General features: G+C 42.5%; 1 protein-coding gene across 20 annotated transcripts in view; it reads right to left on the reverse strand.

Annotated features, from left to right (window-relative positions):
• Positions 1-13466, reverse strand: part of LOC119396471 (plasma membrane calcium-transporting ATPase 2) — a 332288-nt gene that overhangs the window by 76647 nt on the left and 242175 nt on the right. For 17 of the 20 annotated variants that reach the window (XM_037663713.2, XM_037663712.2, XM_037663710.2 and 14 more), the window contains 8 exons: positions 12456-12520; positions 12290-12352; positions 10158-10352; positions 9408-9611; positions 8205-8444; positions 2852-2977; positions 1664-1804; positions 246-284 (listed from right to left, as the gene is read on the reverse strand). In XM_037663713.2, the coding sequence (XP_037519641.1) occupies positions 246-284; positions 1664-1804; positions 2852-2977; positions 8205-8444; positions 9408-9611; positions 10158-10317 (910 nt within the window). In that variant the 5' untranslated portion in view covers positions 10318-10352; positions 12290-12352; positions 12456-12520. The remainder of the gene's footprint in view (positions 1-245; positions 285-1663; positions 1805-2851; positions 2978-8204; positions 8445-9407; positions 9612-10157; positions 10353-12289; positions 12353-12455; positions 12521-13466) is intronic. The other 3 variants (XM_037663707.2, XM_037663702.2, XM_037663703.2) reach the window with 1 other exon arrangement.

Below are 13466 nucleotides of genomic sequence, written 5' to 3' on the forward strand. Positions count from 1 at the left end.
AGCTTTTTTTTGTTTAAGAGCAACACGCGATCCATGTCTCAACGTACTTCCACAAATGCTTATTACCCAAGTCCCTGAACCTAGCTTATGTGAAAGTGTTGTATCCAAGGGCAGCTAAGATATTTTCATGCTCTCTTCAGCTATACCTGCTTCACACAAAGGTTTATCCACAGCAACAACAATAACAACACCGAAAAAGCTGAGCCTACATCAGCTACATGTTGGAAGTAAGATAGCGTCATCACCTGGTTCCCCTTTCTTCTTTCTATGACCCTTCTTAGCGTCTGTCAGGTAGCACACAACAAAGAAAACGTAAAGAAGAGAGAAAGGGACAGAAATAGATTACGAGTGAAGAGAAATAAACGAGGTGGGACAAGGGAGCCGGGAGGAGAGAAAGAGAGAAAAACACGGAATTATTATGGACAATCAACACACACACACACATATACATATGACGACACGTGAAGGGGCCGTGTTCACACGAGCCAACAATACCGCACAATGGCAATTTCGTGGCCGGGACAAGAAACGAAAGAGAAAGACGGGGAACGAACAGAAAAGAATGGGTGAGGGTAAACAAACGCAGGAAATAAGCATCAAGGAGGTCTGATGACTTGAGTGAGTGGAAATGCAAGTCCAAAGGGCATGTAGTACCTGTGATAGTATACCACATAAAGTGTTTAGGATGACTTTAGAGATAGCAGAAAAATAACTATGTATAGCTAGAATACTTTGAATCGTCAATGAAGATACACTCTCTTATAAGGTCATATAGGCACATGATAAAAAAGTTAAAAATGAGATTTACACAACGTTTACCTAGTTTAGACTAACATTTAGCTTCAACTGATTTTTCTGTCTTCAAACAGTACCACCAGCAATATTGAAAGGCCAATTATTCCTCGAACATTAAAGCGTGTGCCTATACATTTAGATTTTCTTAGAGATGGTTCAAAATTTAACTATTTTCAGCTGGCTCAATGCCGTCACAACATAATTGCGATGGCGTAAACTTCGGGACTCTTTTTCTTTCTCAATTACCATTCTTACTTCAGCAATCATAGAATTAGCAAAACTCTACCTAAGGCAGTACTACATTTTTAAGTTAACACACAAAGCAAGTGGAATGCGAACCAAGCAGAAAGGTGCTAGCGATTATTGTCAAAAGGAACAAATGGAAGTACAAATGGGCGGCTACCACTAACACAGAGCTCTTCAAGCCAGAACCTGGCTATGGGGAAAGTTGTGCACCAAGATAATAAAATGTACATCTTTATAATTACACTGCAATAGAGCATGCAATTCATGAGTAAACAAGCACACAGAGGAAGTTAAACATAGGATGGTTAATCTAACACAAGAGGATGGGAAATCGAATGAGCTCTTCTGCTTAGCTACAAATCAAGTACGCACGTATTCCCTTTACAACAGCTAACTACAACTGACATATTGAGCGTCATCCTGCAAGGAATTTAGTACGTATTACGTTAGGTCAGAATCCGTTACCTTCAACCCCACAATGCAGCAGGTGAAAAGGACTGTAAGTTGGGAAACTCGCAAAGGATTAATTACTAATGATACGCATTATAAAGTACGCTCATGTTCACATACTCTTGCACGTAATGGAGCTGAAAAGGGAGATGACAACAGGCCAAGGACGCACCTTTATTCTTCTTCTTCTTTTTCTTCTGCTCTTTGCTCTCTGTGTGGGCAGCTCCCAGCAAAGTGAGGATAATGCCTGCCTGAGAGTTGACGCCAACGGCAGATACCAGAACTTTTCCACTCCCTTCCATGACGTGTGTGCCTGTCAAGTACAGAAATGAGCAGCCATCAGCGCCTACTCAATGGCAATTATCTTTTTCTATGAATGCAATGACTTAGAACAATCAAAAGTGAACCAACAAGCCCCACTTATTGGCTCGTTAAAACAGTGACAAGTGTGACAGCAGAACTTGAGCATACAATCTAAAAATCCAACCGATGGTTTAGTCATCCAAATGGCACTGAGCAAAACAACATCCCGTCTTGGATGAAGTAAACCTCTGTTGCAGTAAGAGCCACTGGCTTCAGGTAGTCCGTGATGTTGCCAGGAATTAACTCATCTTTGTAGCAGGCACAGACAAATGAACTCCGAACATCAGGCCTAATGTCGCATTGACTAGTTTTTCAAATGCGCAAATGTGGGAAAACACTAAATTAGGAAGTTAATTTGCACAACGCTACAATAACTCTCCTTCAAAGGGGCCTCAGAAAGAAGATGATAAAAGAACTATTGCAGCTATAAGCAAGTAACGTAAGCCTCAACGAAAAATGAGCGTTTTTACAAGGGGACTTCTTCTCAGTAGAGTGATGAAGACCAGACCTGTTAAGATGTTAGCTATTTTCAATTCAAAGCGGACAATGCTGTTTGCTTGAGCACAGCCATATAATTTCCTGAATTAAAAAAAAAAAAGCAACAAGAAGAATCTGTTTTCAAAATGTGTCCTACCAACTCCGAAGACAGCAGCATCTGAACACATTCTGCATATAAATAACGGCTTTCAACACGGGAAATGCAAAATCCGTCATTTCGGCCAGTCTGCGCCACGACAGCAAGAAAAAAAAAAAAAACTTCGCATATCAGTCTTGCCAGCCATAGGCACATTTGGTAGCAAGGGTAAATGTAGTTTATGTAATATCCATAACGCCAAGAAATCGTCAGCATAAATGTTGTATTTTAAGCACCCCTCCATGCTAAAACACAACACTCATCACTACAACACATTGCTGTATGAAGCTTGACGCAACAGCTGGTAAAACGTAGATGAGGCAGAAGCAATTCTTAAGAGGCCGAAACAAAAAACTGGCTTACCCGAGAACAACATGGGGTCTATGTGTTCTCCCTTTTTGACGTGATCCGATTCGCCTGTTAGTGTACTCTCATCGATTTTTAAGTCATTGCTCTGGATAATGATTCCATCCGCAGGCAGAAGATCGCCTGCATGACGAGTGGTGGACACAAAAGAGAAAATGCAGTCACTGTTAACAAAAAAACGAAAGCGGCGAGAAAAGCATCTGATGAGAGAGACACTATTTAGATTACTTCGCGTACAAACTCTTACAGAAAGTTTCTCATAACGTCCGAGGTATCAACATAGCTTTCATCATTACATGCATAGCCGCTGACTTTTACAAATACGTCACAAAATCTCAGATTTTAAAAAAGCTTGCTCGAGTCGTGACTGTTGTAATAACAGCAATAATTTTAAACTCTTTATTTGGGTACAATTCAAAATGAACTGGCTTTAAAAGAATAGAAATAAAGTTGACGACTGTTTTTAAAGAGACAATATTCTGGGGATTAACTTGATTGTTTAGAACTCCCTGCAGGCCCCACAATGGTTTTCCTAAAAGTGAGGAGAAAAAAATGAGCTAAATATCCGCTGCTATTTCAAAAGTACTTCAGGAATGATCAAGACCACTTCTGATTAAATTTTCTGTGGGGTACACGTTTCTAGCTGCGGCTATAGAGCATCAGTGCCAGTTCACAACTTCTCAACAGAATAAAGCTAGTCATTTTCACAGGCCAGCTTTGCTAGGAACAGAAGAATTGTTAAGATTTCTCACCAAATCTTTTTTTATTTTTGAGTGATTGTAATATTTTGAAATTGTGGGTTCGGCAGGTTTACGAATGTAAAATTGGCCTGTCATGCACGGGAACTTCTGCAATTTACTTGGTTCTTGCCGGCAAAAATCAAAGACGCGTGCCTTTTACAAGAAAACGAACAAAATTTTAGACCTTATAAAAAGCCTCGCTTCAGAGGGTGTACACACAGAGAGGCCTCCATGTAATATTTTACATTTGAAATAGGAACTGAAGCATCACAGAAATCATGTAAAAATGGGCACTTTTGCTACCAAAACTGCAAAAATTGCCACCATTACTGCCAGCTGGAAGTGATGCATGAAAAGGGCATGATCCAGGATATGTGGCTCCTCAGCACGAGCTCAGAGATATGGGAGCACAAGACATCTCAGAGGCAGCATAAAAAAAGTGCAGGATACACGCACCATAAACCATTGGAATAACACTGCTGTCCCATGAGAAGATGCAAAGAGAAAGACTGCCCTATGGCGCAAGGGCCACTGATGGCCAAAGAGCGCCATTACCCTCTAGAAATCTTAAGTAGTGTAAGCCAAATCAAGGGTTAGCAGTACTAGTAATACGGCTCTATTACACTTTTATACAGATACCTCCCTCATTACTGGCATAATAAACGCATTTAATCCAAGACACAAAGAAATTTGCTTGTTTCTCATGGTGCTAGTCACCGTTTCTCACCTTCCGCAATTATGATTGCTCATCACCTATTCAATAACCATAGACCACTCCATACATCATTGCCATAATTTTACTGTATGTATATTTTTTATGCTTATATAGAGCGCGTCTTTTTTAAGGCCACTTTACAGCTAACCTACATCCTGACAATACAAATCACTGACAAGTCTAAACATCCCATCATTAGCCACTAAATTTAGATAACACTTCGCTGTCCATAAGGAAATACCCAGAACTGTTCTCTGCTTCTCTTTGGAGCACCCCAAGTTTGTTCCTTCATGGCCGGCGGATGATTCCTTTCCCTACTCAAAAAGTCATGCAATATTTATGCAAAGGCAATGTTCAAGTACACTGATTCACCCTCTAGAAATCTTAAGTAGCATAAGCCAAATCAAGGGTTAGCAGTACTAGTAATATGGCTCTATTGCACATTTATAGAGATACGTTCCTCAATGGCACTCGCATAATAAATGCATTTGATCCAAGACACAAACAAATTTGCTTGTTTCTCATGTTGTGCTTATGTTAACTAGAAGTCTTTACCTTGAAATATCTGTTTTTAATCCACCTAATCTGCCACCCTAACACTTAGGTACAGAAGAACAGTGACTTTTTCAGGTAATGCCAACTTCACTTTAGTCCTGAGAAAATATAACTTAATGTAGCATGAATCTTGCGTGATGTCTTTCCTTACACATTACCTTCTGCATTTTTATCCACCAAAAGAAAAAAGAACAGCGTTCCACAATCCAAATGCACAGATGAACAGCACAGCACGAGTTATTAGAGATAACGTGTTAGGAGGTGCATAACCTCAAGCCAGTAAGTGAGCCTCTATTATTCCACAAGATGACTAACTAAAGTGCACTGTGATCTTATGACAGTTTTCTGAGAGCTAGCACTGGAGAATATAATGCAGCGCGGACCACTTGCACCCGAACAACAGAAAGCTGAGCTAGTCAGTATGTATTCATCATAAAAGAAAATAAGGCGTGAAAACATTGACAAATAGAGAAGAAAAGACAACATGTAGTAGGCGACGCATAGTGGGGAACACATAAGATAGTAGACATTTGTGTTGTCTTGTTCTCTTCTCTTTTGCCGTATTCACATGCCTTACCTTCTTTTATGATGGACCACTTGCAACGATAATCATAATGATGAAACCCAGCGGCTATATCCACATATCTTTAGTCTATCCACATGAATTTTACACATTTTCAATGCGCAATTCGCACAGTTTGCTGTGCAGCCTACAGGAACAATTGATAAATGCTGTAAGTGGCATTCTTACAAGCATACCACGCTGCCCATTGATGCTATACAGTTTTTTTGTTTTGTTTTTTTGTCGACACATGTGAGAGCTATAAACTCTAGAACACCTCATCCCTACTGTTAAGTACAATAACCACACCCAATTTTCCCATTTTTAGACAGTGCACCACAGATAGCAAAGTTTACCCCTTTCCTTTTGAAATGTGTTACCACCACCAATATGACGAGACATGCTCTATGGCAACAACACAATCCAAGATACATAAGTTCGCTTCCATCTCGCCTGCATTCAATGCAAACAGATTTTGTGGCAGAAAGATTCTTGTCGCAGGTTCGACGAACATTCCCAGATGAGCGTCAGTGCTCCTGGGGTAGCTCTCAAGGTCACTGGTTGCCTCCTGCAACTGGCTTCACGTCTTGGAACTGAAATGTGAGCTTTGCGAAGACTGCTTTTTCTAAACCAGCACTGGGGAACAGGATCCTTTTCTTATATGTGGCTGCAACAAGCTGTCTAACACACAGCGCCTCCAGCAAATGATCACGATGCAAAAACCAACGCCTACTGTCTAGAAGCCAGTGGTCAATTGCTGTAAAGTGCTTCTAAATCGCATACATCACGCCTATTATATGACCAACAAGCCTTCACAGGCATTAGCACTGATGTGAACAAATTGAGCAGTCAACAGCCTACCCCGTCTCACAATGTCTATGCAAGCTACCAAACCTACATCTGGTGAAAAGCTACAAGCTATCAGCCACACTGCTGCTTCGAAGGCATTAGTACTCAATTCATTTGACACTGAACCTGAGCATAACATACCATTTTCTACAGCCACAATTAGGAAAAACGTCCTTTGTAATACTTATATGTCCAACGTTCTTTAAGGCCAGTCTAAGTAATTGGACGATGAGATTTGAGGTCATGATTAGTGCACTGTACGATTCATGTATACAGCTACTGCTATTGGTATAGCACTGTTCAACCACATGCGGCAGAGAAAATAATGCAAGCAGCAACTTTTTTACTGTGTCCATGCAAGCATAAAAGGCTAAGTGGAGAGCTCTCATTTATAAATGCCACACACTGCATACCACGCGGTACTCAATTTACATTGTGTTCATCCTTACTGCAGCCGCCACCAGCTGGTCACTACGCTGTGCAATTTTCCTACAATCACAACAATTAACTGTCGGTACAAATGCTGTGGCTACAATGCATGTTCGTCAAGGCAGTTATTTCTGCAGACAATTAAAAAAAGCACCGGCGTAAAACGTGCCCGAACTTGAACAACCCCACAAAGCAAAAATGCACTGCCACAATACTCAAGCCCTCTAGACTATACGCACAATCTCATGGTAAAAGCAACTAAATGAATGGCATTACCAACCCTGCTAAGCATCAAAAGTTACACTCTGCATAATACTGCATCCAATGCCAGTGATGGAGACATAAAACAATATCAATGAACAATTCGGCACACCTTCACTACAGCTGCTAATTATGGTAGCTCTGTCAAAAAAAGGTGCATTTCAATACGTACAAAAGACAAAGTTCACCACTGCTGTCTTTGTTGTCGCTGTAGAATTAAGGACGCCGCTAAAGATTTCTTTTGTGCTTGCAATGACTCAGTTTTTAAGCAGGTTTCAGTAATACTACGTACATGGAACAATGATACATAAGCTTGCCAACCGGTTAACATTAAAATGATTAAAACTGACCAGGACGTGAGTGGGAAGGAGTAGGCGAGCATGCGCATGTTTCTTAATTTTTTTTAAATGGCCGTCCAGAGCACACATCATTACGTGTGAAGACATCATTTTTAGCTTAGATGTTTACATCACGATGCACCCTTCATTCAAGGCACCTTACTATACAGCTGACTTTGCTTGCTTGAGTAACTACTCCAAGTAGAATTGCTTGATGCAAGTACCACGAAGATGTCCTTTCATCTTCCTATGTGCATGTGCCAACATTTCGACAACTCATATAGACATCTATTAAGTTTACAAAGGAGGACTTTTAAACATATTGATCTCAAAAATACACCAACAATGACAAAACAGCATAATACTGTAAATGAGTAACAATTTCACAACAATGCAGCAAAAGATGACAGCACAAACGTTCAAAGCTGCACCATGAACAGTGGGAGCTGAAAGGTGTGAAATCATTCTTATCCACTGGGTTTCTTTTTTTACATTTCGTTCTTTAATGACAGCACAAATCGAAGAACAAAAGCTTTTTTTTTTCTCTTCTTTTTGCATTCTGCTGATGTAGACGGACAAGGAAACCGTAGCCTTCGGAAAATGTTTACCACAGGATTAGAATATGTCAAGAAAAGGGATATGCTTGGAACAAGCCCAACAACATCACACATTGGACCAGAAACAGGTGACACACTCAAAGCCTCAGGGTAACACAACAAGCAGAATAGAAACCTCAGTCACAATTCAAATACATGCCCACACATTGGAAGCATCTTGATTTGCAGCAAATTTAGAAATCACATTTGAGCAGTTGAAAAAATTGCCATCACCATACATGACAGTGGTGTCGTAGAGCGATACACAAGCAAAACAAGGTTATTAACATGAAGGATGTACTCACCATACTTGACTTGGCAGATGTCACCGACGACAATTTCCGTCACGGCGATCTGGTGCACTTCACCACCCCGAATCACAGCAAACTTGTGCTCCTGCTCTATCCTGCTTTGGAGTCCACGAAACTGCCGCTCCTTTGTGTAGTCATTGAATGCAGTCACTAGAACCACGATTACTACAGACACTAGAATAGCTACACCTTCTATCCACCCAGCTTCCGATTCACCGGGCTCCTTTGGCTTGCCTGCACAGACAAACAAGAAAAGGAAGAAAGGAACGTCAGTTGCCATTTCAAACTAGCCCCTTTAAAACGAGCGACCACTTTAACAAGGCACTCTCAAGCTGCAGAGTTTCATTCAAATTTATCGGGGAAATTGTTTGGCAAGGGAATGTTAGTGTGGCTAACAGCCACTGAGCTTGAGGAAAGCATTATCTCATATATTCTGTTATAACACATGCCAGTTCTCCGGAAAAAGTTACTAATGTGACAGGAATATTTGACTTGTGTCTAAAACCAAATCTACAATGGTTGCATGCTGTTGTCAGCGGTTTCATGCTATTAAAGCCATTTAAAATTATCTTCCATAACACAGTCCAAAACATACTGGAACAGTTACGTTACTACAAACATTCTGGGCCATGTTCTCAAGTTCACCATCTTTTACTTTGATTTGCTTGGGATGCAGATATTCTGGAATCCAACAACATAGTTTTACAAGCTTACATATCACTGTATGAGTTTTTACATATCACTGTATGAGTCGTTCGGTGGTGGGGGGCTATGTTGCAATTTTCGCATACTATCAGCACGGGATTGGAGTAAGCCAGACACAAATCAGGCCAATTCGATTCTCCGGCCCCAACGCTTACATTTCAATCCAATCCAAGTCGTCTGGAGACCATTCTGCATAATGTTCTATCGAACAGAACGGTGTCCTCATCCGTTCTGTGCCCCTTCTTTGCCAAAATGATTGACAGCACGGCTTTTTTTCAGTTGCTATTCTCACGTCTGACCATCAGACAAGCCTCAAACAATCTCGTGCAGCTCCCTCTCGTCCTCTCCTGACGTTTCGTTCCATTCTGTCGCACAGCGCGTACAAAACAGCTCCCCAGAAACGGAAAGGAATAGTTTTACGTTATAGCGACCCCTACTGGATTGGCAGCAGAGTGTATATGACGGTGCGTGAAGGGAGACTGTGGGACTCACCATGCGCCGCGGCGTCGTGGTCCTCGGGCTCGATGAAGGCGAGCACGAGGGAGACAAAGGCGGCCACTTGGAGGATGATGAGCGTCATGTCCTGCAGTGCCTCCCATACCAGCTGCAGGAACGTCTTGGGCGGCTTGGGCGGGATCGAGTTGGCCCCAAACGTCGCCCGCCGGTGCTCCAGGTCCGCCGCAGATCCACTCAGTCCTAGGAGCAGGAAAACGAGAGGTATCATGATATGTGCCACATTTTCGAGCAAACACTTTCCAAGAATGTCCCAACAAGTGTGCTAAGTTTCGACAAGGTTGCACGCGGGTATGACCAAAGATATCTTATATTGTAAAAAAAAGACGGTTCATGACAATGGCTTGTCACAAACTGTAGATTGCCAATACAAATGCAGCATTCACTACATTCAAAAATATTTCTGATGGGCCTGGTCCTTCAGAACAGTTAAGAATGTGACATTCCCACATCACAGCAGGCAGGGAAGGGGGTACGATACAATCACCAAATTAAACTTTAGGACTTTACATGCCAAAACCACTACCTTGAATGATAAGTGTGCTTCACATTGAACTCGGGAATTACAGTGACTCCCTGTGGTTCTTCACATGCACTTAAATCTAAGTATGCACCTTAGCATTCTTGCAATTTGTCCTAGAAAAATGCAGCCGTTGTGGCTGCCGATGAACCTATGACCTTGTTCTTATCGGTGCACGACCACTGCCACTGGGTGAATGCGGTACGCACCATCGGTGGGTGAGGTGTAGAGCTTCCTGCAGAGGTCCTGGATGCCCCCGTACTCGTCCTGGATCCGCTGGATGGCCTCATGGCCGCGGGTCTCCATGAGCTCCCGCAGCTGCTGCACCGTGACCCCATACTGGGCCGGACGACCCTCCACCGTCGCCATGCCCCCACCAGCCTGCGCCTCCTCCGCAGAGGACACTGCACACACGACCACAAAGGGACACTCGAAGGGGCCCTGCAACACTTTTCCAAGTAATCATCGAATGGCTTCATTGAAGGAGATTATTGCATCACAAATCAACTGCTACAAAAATTTTTAGAATCCATCATGTACGAGCGTAGATACAGGGATTAGTTGCATGCTTTAAGCGCTGTTTCTCTGCTTTCACATCAGAGAGCGTGCTGAAAGCTACGCAGGGGTGGGAATGACAAGGGGGCAAGAAGCTACGCCCGTTCGTCAGCGCATGTCATGACCTTGAGCACTTTCTTTTCTTTCTTTTTCTTAGACCGCGCGACTTACTTTCAGTGTGATCGTGAGCGAGCGCACGGGCATGTTGCGGCATCCCGCGGCAGCTGCAGTAACTATGCAGCTCGCAATGCTGAAATCAGCCAATGGCTGTGGACTTTAAGTTTATGGCACGATCACTTGGGTTTATGGCATCATTTGTTGAGAGAATAGCGAGCGATTTCTAGCTGACTTTGAGAAGTAATCGTAAGTTCCAGGCCGCGTGCTGCGCTATGTTTGGCTCGCATGTTCTCAGGAGCCTCGACTACCGATCAGCAGCATTTCCTGACCATGCAGAAAAAGTGCTGCAGGGCCTTAAGTGAAATCTACGAATACTTCAGGCAGCTTGCCCTGTCAAAGACAGACTAATGGCAAATAACAGTACATGTGAGAGTGATAGGTCAATGTATGAGAACGTCTAAAATATCAATTTTATACACAGCACCGCTTTAGTAATAGAGAAATTAAGGTAAACGTAGGACACGATGCTTGTCACCTGTGGAACAGTTTTGAATGCAAGCCCTTTGACATAATGGGGCCTCAGTAAAACTAATCACAAGTACTCAAGCTACCCATGACAAAAAAAGATCATTATAGCGCATTACAATATGGAATAAAATGCAACTTGTGCATTTCAGTCTGATTCATGAAAAAAAAAGACCATGAACGATGGAAGTTCTGTTTTCGCTAGGCTGTTGGGCAGGAAAGGGCTGGCAAAGGTGAATGCAGTGTCAGAAGGCTGTTCTTGGAGGAGGCGGTTTGAATTACACTAACGGTATGTAGACCACTAAAACATGATTTTCTCTCAAATTAGGCATTTCCTTGGCATAAAACAAGCACTACGACGTTTCTGTAATGCTACTTCAGCAATCCACATTGACTTAAAATTTGCATTTAGTGTCCCTTTGCACACTTCCCAGATATGAAATGTTCTCGCAACTGCAACAATACACTGCACCGCCTAAGATACCCAGTTTCAGATTGTATAGAACCGAGGCAGCCTCTTGTGCTTGCCCTTCCACACTTATGAAAATAAGTGGATGGATCATGAAATGGCTGCAAAAGTAGACAAGGTAGTCTATCATTACCATGGGAAAAAGAAAAATTTGGAGAGATCACAGCGGAACATGACCAAGGACCCCTCTACCCTCTCTTTATTTTTACAGAGGCAATGCGTTACTTTAGAACCAAGCAGCATGGTGTGGACAAGAATAAGACATGGGAGCGACTTTCCCTTTGTACAGATTTGCCCTGTTTTAAATATGTTTCAAACAGCATGTTAAAAGGCACCTATAATAAGCAGCACACATACAAACCCACATCAGCACATTATTCTACATGAACTACTGCTCCTAAAAGTTTGCAATTCCCACATTTCAAATTTCTCACATTTCTCAATTCTCAAATTTCTCACATTTTCACAATGCAAAAAAATAACAATAATAATGACAGATTAATTAACATAATTCAGCCAAATGGTCTGTGCTGCTTTAGGTGCTAGCCGTATAAGTGTGATAGTGACTATGAATGAAAAGTTCATTAACGGGAAGCATAATAGTTAAATATCTTACTTCTTTCTGTTGTAAATGCCTGGTAAAATCGCATAAACAAAGTTGTTGTGCACACTTACAGCTTATATCACAGGATGAAGATGCTGCTTATCATCATGCCCCAGTGGACCTATCTCTAGTTCCTGAAAATAAAGAAGAGAGCAGCCGGCGTCAACAATCTCTGACCTACAGTCTGTGCACACACGCAAATTCACAGAAACATGAGAAACTGAGGGTTGTGCTCACCGTTATCCTCAATTCTCCCCTTATCACACAGGTTGGTTTCCGAGAGATCTTGAACATCAATATGTCTGCGCAGACAAAAAAGAAAAGAAACATGCCGGCAGTGAGCACATGAGCTTACATTACAACACAACGTGCCAAGACGAGAATACAAAGATATCTTCGTGACCCAAGACAACAAGCGATTCATGATCAAAGAGAATGACGGTGTGGATAGCATGCTGCACGTCACTTGTCGTACAATTAGAACCCGAGTAACTGTTTGGCCTTAGTGAAGGGTCGTGCGTAGCGCAGATGCAAAGCATGCTTTTGTTGCAAGCCAGACAAGCTTAAGGGCTGCCTCATGACAGCGCTCACAGCTGCTACAAGAGCCGGCAAGGCAGTGCAGGTGCGCAGCAAATGCAGACACCGTAGCTGCATGGCCTGTGTGTAATGATGGATCACGTTTTGCTATGCCTGAACAAGGCTCTAGAAAAACACGAGCCGGGAGAGCTTTCCCGCTTACGATAGCAAAATCATTTGATCGCAGGCCCTTGGAAGTCAATTTGAGAAGTGCAAGGTAAAACATGGAAGGAATCACGTAGACTAGTTGTAACTTTAGCTGTAAGTAACGCGGTGCCTTAAAATAGCACGACGCAGCCATTTGCTGCGCAAGGACCAAAAATAGCCGAGTGTATATTTCCATGCATATTGCTGAAGCGTACAGGGAGGCATAAAAATCAGTTTTGCAGAGCTAACGCCTTCCCATCGGCAGAGACTAGCTTAGTGGTTACTACTGCCAGTTCAGCAAACTCTACGAAAAACTATCGCACTAACACGTCCAACGAAACACGTGCGTAATCATAATCGCGCCGTGCACACACAAGTTTCAGATAAACACGGCTCAACACCGCGATAGAACCACTAGCCATTGCCGACGTTTCGTGCCGTGTTGTTTGCTGGTGGTTCTGAAAGTGCGGTGACAGCGAGCAATCAACCTAACGCATACACTGACGTTGGGAGACCCGTTTCAGA

Source organism: Rhipicephalus sanguineus, chromosome 6, assembly GCF_013339695.2.
Source record: "Rhipicephalus sanguineus isolate Rsan-2018 chromosome 6, BIME_Rsan_1.4, whole genome shotgun sequence".
NCBI classification, from domain to species: Eukaryota; Metazoa; Arthropoda; class Arachnida; order Ixodida; family Ixodidae; genus Rhipicephalus; species Rhipicephalus sanguineus.